At 37.0% G+C, this 15,184-nt stretch overlaps 1 protein-coding gene across 7 annotated transcripts in view; it reads right to left on the minus strand.

The window, feature by feature from the left end:
• mapkap1 (MAPK associated protein 1) overlaps positions 1 to 15,184 on the minus strand; it is a 271,311-nt gene that overhangs the window by 49,747 nt on the left and 206,380 nt on the right. For all 7 annotated transcript variants that reach the window (XM_059638269.1, XM_048558771.2, XM_048558775.2 and 4 more), the window contains one exon: positions 3,584 to 3,724. In XM_059638269.1, the coding sequence (XP_059494252.1) occupies positions 3,584 to 3,724 (141 nt within the window). The remainder of the gene's footprint in view (positions 1 to 3,583; positions 3,725 to 15,184) is intronic.

The raw sequence follows: 15,184 nt of genomic DNA on the forward strand, positions 1-15,184 counted from the left end.
TTTGTGGTCACATTGTATCTCTGAACATCCAATGTGGAAGTGGCTCAAGAATCATTGAAACATGGTTTTACCAAGGCAAACGTGGTAAACGGTAGCTAACCTGCACACAACATCCAGCAAATAGCAAAGACGTAACTGACAAAGTTGTCGGGTGTTTTGGCAAAACCAAATAAGTTCCTAGAATACTTCTCAATTGTGGCATGTTAACAAATGAGGGCCTCAGCTTATCTGAATGTCTACATCTCTGATAACGCAGGATGCCCTAATAAATTAAAGGAGAACCTAGAAGTCCTGGAGTGGGGTTTCATCCCAGAATTTGCCACATTGTGACACAGTATAGGCTGCCTTCAGCACACTTTGTAATCAACAGACATGAACTTGATTAGATTTTCTCAGTTTTGTTAAAATAACCTGGAGAAAAAGAAATCTTTCAATTATCGCTATGTTACATAGTTCATGTGACCCAAGTACAAACCCCGAGGACTTTAGAAATACCAACAGAAATGCATGAATTTCAACATGGCACAGAACCTCCCCCTCTTCCAAAACAGTCTGAGGAGTAGGAAAGGATTTCCATTGCAGAAAATAAGTTATGCATTGATTGAACAGGTTTAATGACCTGAATTATTCTTCATTCAACTTTTTTCTTGTGGTACCAGCAATGAACTTCAGGAATAGACGATTACAGACAAAGATGTCAAGTTGAGATGTTTAAAATAAGGTTCCAATTTGTTTTTCAAAGTGACTGAAAGTAATCAATTCTGAGAATGATCTTGCCAAATAGGGAAGAAAGGGCAAGCAATAAGCATCCAAAAGTATAGTACATTAATATACAGTACTGTAGCAATTACACAATGGAAAGACACACATTTTTATATTTTGACCTGAAGAACTGTCGAACAGGAGCAATACCCTCTGTTCATGGGAGAGAAGTTAAGGAGGAAGAAACAACATCACATTATTCTTGCTCACCCTAATCTATAGGGTTCACGCTAGGAAAAAAACAACTATATAAAAAAAGGCACCAGACCATTAGCTTTCATTCGGAATGGCATGGAATGGTACATAAAGCTGCCAGGAAGAAAATAACATTGTTGTAAATATGTAGCAAAAAGAGTTCTTTTCGTTCATTCAATGAATGTGGGCCTTGCTGGCTAGGCCATATTTCACTGCCCATCTTTAAGCGACCTGGAGAAGGAGTTGCTGAGCTACTTTCTTAAACCGCTGCAGTCCTTGAGGTGTAGGAACATCCACGATACTACAACAAAGTAAGTTACAGGATTTTGACCCAGCAGCAATAAAGGAACAGTGATATTGTTCTCAGTATTTTTAAAGTGAGAGAAGATAGATTTAAATAAGACATAATGAGCAATTCATGCGATTGTTAGGAACAAATATAAATTGTCAGCAATTTTAAAATTTAGATAAGATTTGATAACTAATGGAAAAATTCACTGAAATTTGAAAAGATGAATTATTGAGTTCAGCGCTCTGGTGACAAAAGTACTTTTCTGAAGTACAGTATTTGTAAACCCAGAAATTATGTGAAAAGACTCAGCTTTTCCTGTGCATTAATTTCATTGTGAATATCAAAACCATTGGACAAGTAACTCAGACATGTTTGACACACTGTACCTTACATAAAGCAGACAAGGAATTAAGATATGACTGAAAAGTCACATTTATAAGCAGACTGAAAGGTGCATTAACCCCTGAAAGCTGTTTTCACAGGTCAGTCCCATCAGTACTAAACAAGCTGAACCATTTGTTTCACCTAACAGCTCCACTCCCCTTATGTCATTTATCTTTAGTGATAAGGGATGACCTTTTCCAAGCTCTCTGTTCTGACAGCTTCCAGATGCAGAGGCAAGAAATTCTCCTCAAAGCAACCTGGCAGCAATTGGCAAATAATATGAGCTTGGCAAAATGGCTTCTGCTTTTGAATGGTGGCTAGAGTACAAAGGTTTGCATTGTGGTTAAAAAGTCAAGGGGATATCACATTCAAAAAACTTTGCAATAACACTTGGCAGTAACAAAATAGATCAATAACTTCAATAATGCTCAGTTACATCAACATTGGAATAAGCTACTTTGTAAAATCATAGAATGGCTATGGCACTGGAGGAACGGATTCAGCCTATCAAGTCCATGCTGGCTCTTTGCAAACTCAGTTTAGGTAGTTCCATATTCCCTTCCCTGTATTTATACAACATTTTTCTCCCCTTCAAGTGCCTATCCAAATCTATTTTTACCATCATGACTGAATCAGTTTTCACAACTCTTTCAGGGTGCACATCTCAGACAGTAATCATGCACAAATAAAAATGTTTCTCCGCATGTTGCCTTTAACTCTTTTACAAATCACTGAGAATGTGTGCTCCGATTCTTGACTGCTGGTTATCCCTATATCTTTAGTATTTTTCATTTTCGAGTGGTTAATTTCCCTTTTAATGTAGTTGCTTTGGAAATTGTTGATCTAACAGCTACTTGTAATACATTTCATGCTCCAACAAAAAATTTTGCAGGACAATGTCATTAAGTTTTGCTGAAACATAATGGACTACCCTCTCAAGCTTGTTAAAATACACATAAAATTCATGATTACTCACCTGTAATACTTAAAACAGAAGTTTATTCAAACAAGAAAGGAAAGAGTATTCATTTTGAAGCACTATTTTCTGAAACATTAATATGTCACCGTCAATGGACATAATTGATAATACTGTGCAAATACAGCATTCATAATTTATTTAACATATGTTTGCCTGTTTTTGATAATTTGCCAAATATATCTTCAAAATTTGCATTTCAGAATTATGGGTATTGTCACAGCATTGCTTCAAATCAAGTGTTTTAATAATTGAACAAATCAAGCTAAAATCTACAAAATTTCACTCCTGCAAGATTAAATTTCAGAGAACAAAGCGATGGTTATGAGATGCAGAAAGTTGCTAGAAACTGTCAATGTCGGCAAGAGAAGGAAGGTGGCTACTGCAGTTCTTGTGGTGTATTCAAATAAAAAAAATATTACCTTGCTGCATGGCAACAATTATCTTTTAAAATGAGAGCTTTAGGATATTTGTAATGCATGTCACTGCTGATCTATAATTTTTGGCAAGTGACAGTAAGTTCAGTTTTGCTCCGTTGAAATACATTATTTTAGTTGGCTTTGCTGAAGCAATTAAATCCCAACATTCAAACTGTTAATTTTATTAAATGTATGCCAAGGAATTGCAAAGTGAAAGTAGAACTTGATTTTAAAAATATGTTGCAGCGGGAAGCCACACTTTTGAATTCAGCTTCTATTAGGACATCAGTTTAGTTGTTATATCTTAAAATATTATGACACCTTTTCCTCAAAAGCACAATACTTGCTGCTTAATTTGTAAAGTTAGATTTCTTTGGGCTTTGGTTGGTTTTCCATGACAAATATTATAATTGGTGTGTACAATATAGTCATTACAGAATATTTTGGAAAACAGCAATTTAAAGAGATCTGATTTAGGTAATAGTGCTTTAAACATTTCTTCTGTTCTTTGAGAAGAAGTAAAATGGTTGCATTTCACAACATAATAATAATTACCTAATTGGACATCAGTAGTGAATCTTAGCTTGTGGACAATGCTGACTTTATATGATTTGTAGCGATGACTGCTCAGAATATCTTGCACAGTTGTCATATCCAGAGGTGGCTCATCTTCAGAACTCTCCTCTCCTCTTGAACCTTCAGATTAAAGGACAAATTGTGACATAAATGAAACATTCCATGAATAACGAGGACACTCAGAGCTGGATTAAAAAAAAATAAATCCAACTTTTAAAGGATTATTAGTAACTGGCATTACAGAAATAGGAAATAATGCCAACTTGTCATTGTAAGCAAAGACATTAAGGAAAATACTCTAGAATGATGAATTAACACTTCAGATGTGAACTCTATCAGAACAACTTTTAGTCTTTCACTTTGTCACGCCTCGTCTTATAAAACACACAGCCACCTCACTGTTACTTCAATGAGCACAGGACAACCTATGATACCTTATAGGACCTAGTGAAGTCTCAAGAAATTTCCACTTTCAATGAAGGGTCCACATATAAGATCGTGAGATTTTGTTTTCCCCACACAAATCTGGCAGTGCAAGTCAACTGCCCATAGCAGGAACCACAAAAATCCAAGAAAAGGATAAGGCAGTTTCTGCAATTAACTCTGCAATGCTAGTACGACACTTGTGCAGCAAATTGAAAGCCTGCCCCATCTTTTCTACCCACAGTTGTTAATTGAGAAACATAGCAATCATTTTTGGTTTAATCTTCAACGTTCTACTATCTGTAGTATTTTGGTTGTTATTTAAGCAAATAATTTGGATGACACACTGAACAATTGTGTATTTAAAGGAAGAGTGCATATCTGTCATATCCTTTGAAATGAGTTTTTAAAACTTGATTTTCCAAACAGTTCATAACTTACACATTTTTATCACTTCATATTAATGAATAACTTATGCATAAGTAGCAATGTAAAAGCATTTTCTTAATTTCGCAAAAAATTAGTTTCAGTGACACTGCAAAGCAGAATGAAACTAAGTTAAAGTAACATACAGCAAAAGTCAATGCTTTAAATTCCTGAATACAAATGCAAGTTATCTCCAAAACAAAGTTTCCTTTGACTTGAAGGCTGTCAGTTCTTCTCAAAATGCAATTACTGCAGTGCCTAATTACTTGCTACTGTGAGCTGTCCTATCGCAAAAAGTATCTTTCCTCCTTAATCTGTCATTTGTAGGACTATATAAATTCCAGTTTTTTTTTTGCTTATCAAGTACACATTTTACATTACAAGTTATGTATTTTCTCCCAGGCTGAAGACATCAAACTCTTTCAGTGGGATATATTTCAACGAAAACGTATTAATTTCTGGTATTGTGCCCACACACATGTTAAAATCTTGACCATGAGAGCCAGGAGACTGTAACCCCTTTGGTGGAAACATGATGCATTCTATCCTTTGCTGACATTTGTACGTGCTAAACTTGTATTGCAATAAGGACCAGCCAGCAATATTATGGGCAGATAGCTACACTAATACAAAACTATTCCCCCGCCTCTGGTAAATGGATCAATAACCAGATGTCATTGTACATAGTCACTGGCAAAGGAACTGGGAGGAGGAATATCTTCACGAAGTGTTGTTGAGATCCAAAAGACAAACTGACATGGTGGTGAAAGTGATTCCTAACTTTAAAACAAAATCATACTTTAGCCTAAGTAGCTTATGGGTTAGAAGTAAAAAGTGGACATGTGAAATTAAAGCATAACATTTCACGATAATCTAAGTATGATGAGGTGAATAATCTCCAGCTGAATTTTAAATTTGTATGATTCCACAAAGCTCTTTCTTTTTTCCTCAAAGATCTAGTCAACTACAAACTAGAGATGAAACCTGGGATCTTCCTGGTTGACATAACTTGCACAGAGGTAGTTAAGTCTGTGACCTATCAAGACTTCAAATTCCTTTATTTTGTAACAATGGAAGAATTTTCTTAAGCACTAGATATTTTCGAATCAACCAGAGCTGTCCAAGTGTAGGTCTCTCCACAAGCTCCATGTATGAATAATCTGTCCTCCTTCATTTTTTGTCAAAGGATCATAAAAAAAGGCTCTGCATATTGAAACTCAACGAACGCAAGCTCCTTTCACTGCACTTCAGAAGTGGAGTATTTGTAACATCAGTATTAAATACATTCAGGATAAAAGACCTCGTGTTGCTGCAATAAGGTATCTCAATTCAATCTCATTTCAGACAACCCATTGCTTTTCATATTTCACATTAGCTGTCTTTGCTGCATTATGAACACCTAGATTTATTAATTTGTTTTAGCATATAGTCTCTAATTTTAGAAATTAATGTTTAACAGTAGACAATGGGGTAAATACAAGTAAAGCTTTGAAATCTAGTGCATTTAAAAGATTGAGGTCATCTTGCTGTAACAGGTTAAGAGCTAGAAGTTAGGACATCAAATGTTGGCTTTAGTGATTGCTAGACCATGTGAAATAAATGCCTGTGTAGAACATTAACCAAGATAGAAAAGGTACGCATATGACTGAGTGATAATGTCTATACCTCTGTACTAGGAGGCCCAAGATCAAGCCCCATCTGGTCTATGGGTGTGTTATAATATCTTTGAACAGGTTGATTTGAAAATATCTTGAAAAAACTGATGACTGAGAGCAGTGTGGATGTTACAGCTGGTCCGGAGTTGTAGCCTTTGTTGAATAATTCTTATGACTGTTACATTCTGGAATACGATTTTTACTTTGAATCATTTTGGAACTCCTGTAGTCTGAATAATTAGAAAAACCGCAAAGTCGAAGAGTTTTTGCTTGGGAGGTGATTCCATGTGTTTGTCAAAGTGATGATCTGTACAGTTTGTTTTTTTTCTACTTCTAAAAATATACAACTAAAAGAAAAAAAAAGTTTTTTACAATCTCAAACAGGAGATTGTTTTTCAACTGAGTTATTTGCAAAGGAGCTCGTGTTTGTTGAGTTTCAATCTGTAGAGCCTTTTATTTTGATCTTTTGACAAAAAATTCCATAAAAGATGTGAAGGAAGACAGATTATTTGTACATGGAGCTTGTGGAGAGGCCTATGCTTGGACAGCTCTGGGCAGATTTTTATCTGTAGATTTAAAGCTGAATTCTTTGAGGAGGAGTCATGTGTTCAGCGGCAAGTGTTTGATTTCTTTTTAATATATATATTTACATCTTTTGTCTATTTTCTGCATGTTTAATATTAAATTGGTGGATAAGAAAAGGTAGTTTATTTTTACATACAAGGTACTATTGAGAGGTTCTTTTTAGGCTTAATGTCACTGAGTGCATACAAGAGACACAGAGTGTAACGATTACTAGATTTAAAGAAGTGATTACACAGCAGGATCAGTCAGATAGGGTTGACTGTCAGGAAAAGTACGAAGATAGTTCAGAAGTCTCCTGTGATCATTCCTTTCTCAAACAGATATTCCATTTTAAGTTCTGTTGAAAGAGACAGCTTAGAGGAAAACAGAAGCGGTGGTCAGACCTTGGGCATTAAGAATGAATCTTATGTTAAATGGGATTTGTCAAGATTTAAAAGAATAATTGTTATAGAGGACCGTCCTGTCAGGGGCACAGACAGGAGATTCTGCGGCAGTGAGCGTGAGTTTAGGATGGCATCTTGATTTCCTGGTACCAAGGTTGAGGATGTCTCGAAATGTTTGAAGCATATTATCAGAGAAGGGGAGTGTGAGAAGCCAGAAATTGTTGTACACATTGGTAGGAACAATAGTGAGGGAATGAGTCAAGGCTTTGCAGAGTGAATATAATAGGTTAGGTTGAAGGTTAAAAAATAGAACCTCAAAAGTAGTAACCACTGGTTTACTTGCAGTGCCAAGTTTTAATGAGAGAAGTAATCAAAGAATAGGGGGCGATAAATCAGCGGCTGAGAAGTAATGTGCAGGGATTCAGTTTCTTGGATCATTGGGATCTCTTCTGGGACAGTAAAGACCTGTTCAGAAAGAATGGGCTTCATCTGAACTGGAAGGGAACCAATATCATAGTCTGGAGATTTGCTAGTTCTATTTCGGGAGCCTGTAATGTACTAGAGAGGGGGTATGGGGGCTTCATGAGTAAGTGAAAATAGAAAGAGAGATGAGGGTGGTTCTGAAACAGAAAAGAGCAAGTTAATTAGAAAAGACAGACAACAGCAAGTTGGAGAATGAAATAACTGAAGAATTAAATTGCTTTAACAGGCTGATGAACTAAAAGCATGTATAGGAACACAGGACTTCGACATTGTAGCTATTACAGAAACTTGGCTGGGAGATGGACAGGCTTGGCAGCTCAATGTACCAGCTTTTAGATGTTTTAGGAAGGATAGAAAGGGAGGCAAGCAAGGAGGGGGAGTGGCATTTTTGATTAAGGAAAACATTACAACCGTAATTAGGATGTGGAGGCGCCAGTGTTGGGGTGGGGTGGATCAAGTCAGAGTTCACAAGATACCAGGTTATAGTTCAACAGGTTTATTTGAAATCACCTGATGAAACAGCAGCATTTCGAAAGCTTGTGATTTGAGATAAGCCTGTTGGACTATAACCTGGTATCTTGTGACTGCTGACTTGGTCTTGGAAAATAAGGCAGGAAAAGTGATTGAAGTGACAGTCGGGGAACACTTTGGGACTAGTGATCATAATATTATTAGTTTTAGAAGAGTTATGGAAAAGGCTAAGTCTTCCATAAAAGTTAAAGATTTTAATTGGAGTAAGGCAGACTTTAGGGGTATGAAACAAAATCTTTCAAAAGTTGACTGGAGAATGTTTGCAGCTAAAGGGATGGCTGACAAGTGGGAGTCCTTCAAAAGTATGATAAGGAGAGCTCAGACGCATTATGCTCCTGTTAGAGCAAAAGGCAAGACTAGTAAGATTAAGGAGGATTGCATGAATAAAGATATTGAGGTTCTTGTCAAGAATAAAAAATAATCATATATTAAAGATAGACAACTGGGATCAACTGCATCTTTTCAAGAGTATAAACTGAGTAAGGTCATTCTTAAGGAGGAAATCAGGAAGGCAGAGACAATAGGAGATAGCTTTGACAGAGCAGGTTAAATGTAAAGATTCTACAAACACATGGGCAAGAGAGCAACTAAAGATCGAGTGGGACCCCTTAAAGATCAACGAGGTCGACTCTGTGAACCTTAGGAGATGGGAGAAGTATTAAATGAATATTCCATGTCAAGTTTTACTGTGGAGAAAGAAATTAAGGCTAGAGAAATGAAATAAATATTGATGTTTTGAAATAGCTTACATTACAGAGCAGGAAGTGCTATAGATCTTAGAAAACAAAGGCAGATAAATCTCTTGTACCTGATCAAATATATCGATGTTGTGGGAAGTTGAGGAAATTGCAGAGCCCCTTGTAGAAATATGTGCATCATCTATAAACCCACAAAGTATCAGAAAACTTGAAGGGTGGCTAGTGTTGTGCAATTGTTTAAAAAAAGACTGTGAAGAGACGCCTGGAAACTATTGACCGGTGAGCCTGGCTTCAATGGCGGTTAAGTTGTTAGAGGTAATTCAGAAAGATAGAATTTATGTGCATTTTGAGAGGCAAGGATTGATTAGGAATAGTCAGCGTCGTTTTGTGGAAGCAAAATAGTGTCTCATAAACTTGATTGAGTGTGTTAATGAAGTAACTAAAAAGGCTGATGAGGGAAGAGCAGTCGACGTTGTTTACTTGGAATTTAGTAAAGCCTTTGACAAGTTTCAGGATGGTGCACTAGTAATGTTAGATCACATGAGATTCAGAGTGAACTTGCCAATTGGATTCAAATTTAGCTTTATGGTAAGAGAAAGAGGGTTGTGATAGAGGGTGGTTTCTCAGTCCAGAATTCTGTGACCAGCTGTACTCCACAGGGATCAATATTGGGTCCTCTTTTGTCTTTCATTTATACAAACGATTTGGATGTGAATATAGGAGGCACAGTTAGTAAGTTTGCCAATGACACAAAAATTGATGGTATAGTGGGCAGTGAAGAAGGTTATCTAAGAGCAAAAGGAGATCTTGATAAACTGGGTCAATGGGCTGAGGAGTGGCAGATGGAGTTTAATTTGGATAAATGCAAGGTAATTGCATTTTGGAAGACAAACAATGACAGTACTTATACAATTAATGGTTGGGCCCTGGTTAATGTTGAATAACATTGAGATCTTGAGATTCAGATGCATAATTTTTTGAATTTGCTTCAGTAGACAGGGTGGTTAAGAGGCATTGAACCAGCTTGCCTTCATTGCTCAGACCTTTTGAGTACAGGAGTTAGAGTATCATGTTGATGTTGTACAGGATGTTGGCAAGACCTTTTCTGGAGTACTGTGCACCATTCTGGTCACCCTGTTATACGAAGTATTATTATTAAACTGGAGAGGGTTCAGAAAAGACCAAGTGAATGTTGCCAGAAATGGAGGGTGTAAGATATAAAAATAAGCTGATAGGCTGGGACTTTTTTCATGAGAGCATAGGAGGTTGAGGGGTGAGCTTGTAGAATTTTATGAAATCATATGGGGAAAACGTAAGGTGAATGAGAATGGCTTTTTCCCTAGGGTGGGAGAGTTCAAAACTAGAGACCATATTTTTAATGTGAGGAGAAAAAGATTTAATAAGGACATGAAGGGTGACTGCTTTTTCCCCAGACCGTGGTTTGTATGTCGAATGAACTGCCAGAGAAAGTGGTGCATGTAGGTAGTTACAACGTTTAAAAGATATTTGGATAAGTTCTTGAAAATGTAAGAAAATTTCAAGGGCCACAGAAAGCAACAATCACAAATAGATGCATTTTGGGCTTTAAGAAAGTGAAATCAAGGTAACAAGCAAACAAACTGTCTCAGCACAACTCATCTTGCACTTTAAAATCTAACTGATTCACTAGCTCAATGAGTTATTGCTCGTTCTTTCAATTTGACAATCACTTTATGTAGGTGATGTAAATGATATTTCAAGCACATACTTTCTGTATTTATATATTAACAATATTGTGATCAATGAAACAGCTTTAAACAAATGCATACAACTCTTCAAATGACATTCCCAAAAGAAAAAGCAAAGATAATTCATCACATCAAGAAAGCCTACAGAACAGGAACCTAGAAACCAAGTTATTTTCACTTAAACTGTGAAATTTCCTGTACTAGCCTGTCAGCTCGAGCCAGTATTAAAAATCATTTGTTGTCAATTTTACATTATTTGAAACCCTGGCATTTCATCTATTTTTTACTGAAAAATGAAATTGAGCATGTGCCACACTAGCAGGCAGAGTGTGCAAGTTTTAACACTTACACTGTATATAAGTAACTAAGCATATCTTAAGCTTACTATGTGCCAACCTATATGAAAATTACACATTATCTTCATTTATACAACCAGTTGTTTTAGAAGAGCTTGAAAGATTGACCTTAAACAGACATATCAAATACTTCATAAGTCAAGATGGCACTGAAAGAAGTGGTGGGGAGTATTCATTAAGTTTAATGAAGTTTGGCAAATTCTACATAATGTAACCTTTAATCATTCACACAATTTAATCATTCAACACGAATTGGTCAAGAATAGGGTTTCTTCGTTTGAATTCACAGTTCACATGATGTTTGTACACTGGGCCTATTAATTAGTCTATTAGACTGTTATTAATGTCCATTCTGAGATCATTATGTCTAGTGCATGCCTTTCAAATTAGGTGGTTTGATGACAGCTAGATCTTAGGAAACCTGTGGAAACAAAGGTAACAAACATGTATCACAAAGTTACAGCCATAATGTCGTTAATAAACCTTTAAGGAAGCTTGATATACAAATTACTCTCTAAACAGTGAGTTGTGCCATGTGTCTAATCTACTAGGCATAATATCAGCAGACTGCTCAACACTCAGAATGTAAGCTCCAAAGTCCACATGTTCGCTGAACTATTCAGATTTTCTGTTGTATTTTCTGCAGAAAGCCTCTTTTCTTCAGGCCATCAAGATAGAAATATGATTGTCAGCTGCAACTTAGCAGCCAAAGTCACCACTCCCCTGAAAGATTAATGTTTGTAAATACAGGTCCACTATTGATTCCTTAAGAGTGGATAGTATTACAGCCTCTAACATAACGAGTATATGCTCCGTTTATCATACATAACCTTCAGTGATGGTTTGGTAATCAAAGGGAGTGCATGCAACCATCAGCTATCTTCTCAAATACACACTTGGGAATTTACTCAACTCTCATTTTTCTGTAATTGTTATTAGTGGAAGATTGCCAGCTTGTCTCCTAGGGACCTCAAAGTTCAATCAACGGTTTCAGAAAATAGCATTATGAATTTTACAATTTGGAACTAGGAGTATATGCTACAATTAAGGACAAGTGGATAATGTCATCAAAAGATTTACTATTTTATATAGCAACTTACCTTGTGAAAGAATTCAAAGTAAAATAAAATGTTTTTCCTTGTTTCACCAACATTTTATTTGGATTAATTTCATGAAAAAATTCTGAACATAAAAGATTTACACTCTGTATAAAAACAGGTTCTAAAATCACTGATCAATGACACCAGGAGGAATCAGGAGGAATGTTTACAGATGCTTCTGACTTCATCACGTCACTTCAGTGAAAATCCATTCACTGCTCTTTCACTATAAACGTCCTAAAAAAATTTCAAACTATTGTAACTTGCAGCTATAAACCAATGCAAAAAGAAATCCACTGTAACCATTACAAATAGGTTTAAAATCAGACTGTTTGGAAGTGTATAGTACTTGGAGCACCATTCCACTAATTCTTGCTCTGATGAAGGGCTCTTGGATATTTTCTTTCATAAAAAGTGCTATATCAATGGAAGTTTTTATTGGTCTTGAAAACCATCAGCAAGACTCTAATACTATCCAACCTTGAGTAATCAATAGTGTACAGTGCACCTGTATCAATCTTTCAGTGGAATGTTGACCCAGGCTGTTAAGATGCAGTTGGCATATCTTGTTCGCCTTCCACACCGTCCAATGCAAGGGTTCTCAGCAGAAAATATGCTTGAAATAGTTCAGTAGTTCTCAGTTTCTAAACTCTGGAAATAACAGGTTGAATATTATGCACCTTGTTGGGATGATGCCTGATTGGTTAGAAACCTTTATGATCAAATAGGTTGAAAAATAATTTGAATTACCAACTTCTGTAAAAATTTAATTACAAGAGGTTTAATGGTTAAAAATTACAATATGTTTATTAAACTAATAGTTCCTAATACTGTTTAGTAGTAAACCACCTCGTTTGACAAGCATGCACTGTTTTAGGCACATGTCCTGTGGTATACAAAATTTTTAATCTTACAACCGGACTTCTCATACATGGAGGAGCAAATACACTTGCTGCCACAAAATGGGAACCATGCTGCATTCCTGAAGCAATGAAAACCAGACAGGAGAACTTTAACTTAGATGTAAATCACTTTAAGGATGCCTTTAGGCGGTGTCCAAGGATTACACCAATGTCACAACACTATTGGAGAATCCAGAGTCCATTGCTAAAAATAAAATCACATTTCCAACTGAAATTTACTGTTTGCTATGGATACTCAGGGATAGAGGAAATGGCACACACAGAAAAGCCATCATTCAGTTTACTACTGCACCAGCCTGGAATCCAGAGCTCCCACCAAATGTGGCAACTGTTTTAATAGCTATAATTTTGAAACTCCAATCCTAATAATTACCATATTCACCCATTAATCAGGTGCATGCTGAAACACTTCCACTTGCCCAAATGACTACAGCCAAAACAATAACTAAAAAGCTCAGCACAATCCAAGAAAAAGCAGTTTGCTTGATTGGTTCATCCTTCGCTACATTCATTTACCTGTGCCTCACAGCCCACTTCACCTTCAACAGCATATACAAAGAAATCAACGGAACACCAATGGGATCCCCAATATCAGGACTGATTGCAGAAGCAGTAATGCAAGGGTTAGAACGGACAGGACTCCCCACTATACAACCCAAACTTTGGGTCTGATATGTGGATGACACCTTTGTGATTACAAGCGCACAAAACTAGAAGGAACCCACTGACACGCAGACATCTTTACCAGGATAAAATTCATGAAGGAAGAAAAAACAATTGGACTACCCTTCCTGGATATAATGGTAGAACACAAAAACAATGGGGAACTCCAGATTAGCGTATATAGACAGACCACACATGGGGACCAGATACTCAATAATACTAGCAATCGCCCCAAGGCCCACAGACAGAACTGCATCAGGACACTATTTCAATGAGCCACAACACACTGCAGCAACACAGAACTATGTAAAGTAGAACAGGAACACCTATATGGAGTCTTCAAAAGAAATGGACATCCAAAAAGCACAATCTGCCACTACCTCCGAGAGAGACCACAACAGGAAAACATAAGACCAGATTCACTAATTACCCTACCATACTTCAGGGACATTTCAGAGATGGCCAGAAGACTACTCAGACACCTAGGTATCAGAGTAGCCGACAAACTGAAAACCAGCCTGCGACAGCTACTGATGAATGTAAAGGATCCCATACCCAAACCAGTAAAGCTGGGGTAATACACAAAATACCAGCAAGGACTGTGAGAAACATTACATAGGCCAAACCAGAAGAAAACTGACTGTACAGACACACAAACACCAACCAGCCACCAATAAACACAACTAGTTGTCACTTGTCTCACTACACACGGACAACGAGGGACATGAATTTGACTGAGACAACACAGCAATAATTGCACAAGCCGAGCAGAGACACACCAGAGAATTCCTGGATGCCTGGTATTCCAACCAGAACTCCATCAACAAACACATGGAGTACAAACTACTGAGAAACAAAACTGGAAGTAATACCAACCACCCCAACAAACTGAAACGTACAAATAACAAGCAGTACAGAACACCGACGCTTCACCAGAGGCACACTGACGATGTTACCTAGCAGGGTGACAAAACATTTGCAGCCAAACCCACCGGCTCAACAAGCATGTCTATGACCTCCAGCTAAGGATTAATGCTCAAAAGTAGTAGTAATATATACTTGGAGCAGTTTGGATGGCACAGATTGAATGGGCTGAAGGGCCTGTTCTGTACTCTATGATTCTAAGGCAGTGGAAGCGGGGTCATTGAATATTTTTAAGGCAGAGGTAGGGAAAAGAAACAAGAGGAGGGCACTAGATGGAAGTGTGCAATTCAAAATAGATGAGTCATGGGGTCTGATGAATGGTCACTTCTGCTCCTATTTTATAAACGCCTAGCACTTTTTAAGCTGTTTTAAGCTGTTTAACAATCCTGACACAGTTGGCCATTCTTTGTTCAGACTGCTCCACTAAACATTGTGGGAACATTATTCAAACTACAGTATCCTAACACAGAAAGGTGCCAACATTGAAGTTGGTCACTTCAACTGGAATTCACCTTAACACACACAAGATTGTTATTCGGGATAATCTTAAATAAGAACATATAGCCTAAAAATGAGCTTGAGTCGAGGCCACCAGTAAACTGACATACCCTGCTCCCAAAAGTAACCTTTTAGTCGACCAATTATGAGTTTGTGCACACTGACACATTATACCATTTACACTTAATGTGTTGTGGAATATTTC

This window comes from Stegostoma tigrinum, chromosome 29 (genome assembly GCF_030684315.1).
Source record: "Stegostoma tigrinum isolate sSteTig4 chromosome 29, sSteTig4.hap1, whole genome shotgun sequence".
NCBI classification, from domain to species: Eukaryota; Metazoa; Chordata; class Chondrichthyes; order Orectolobiformes; family Stegostomatidae; genus Stegostoma; species Stegostoma tigrinum.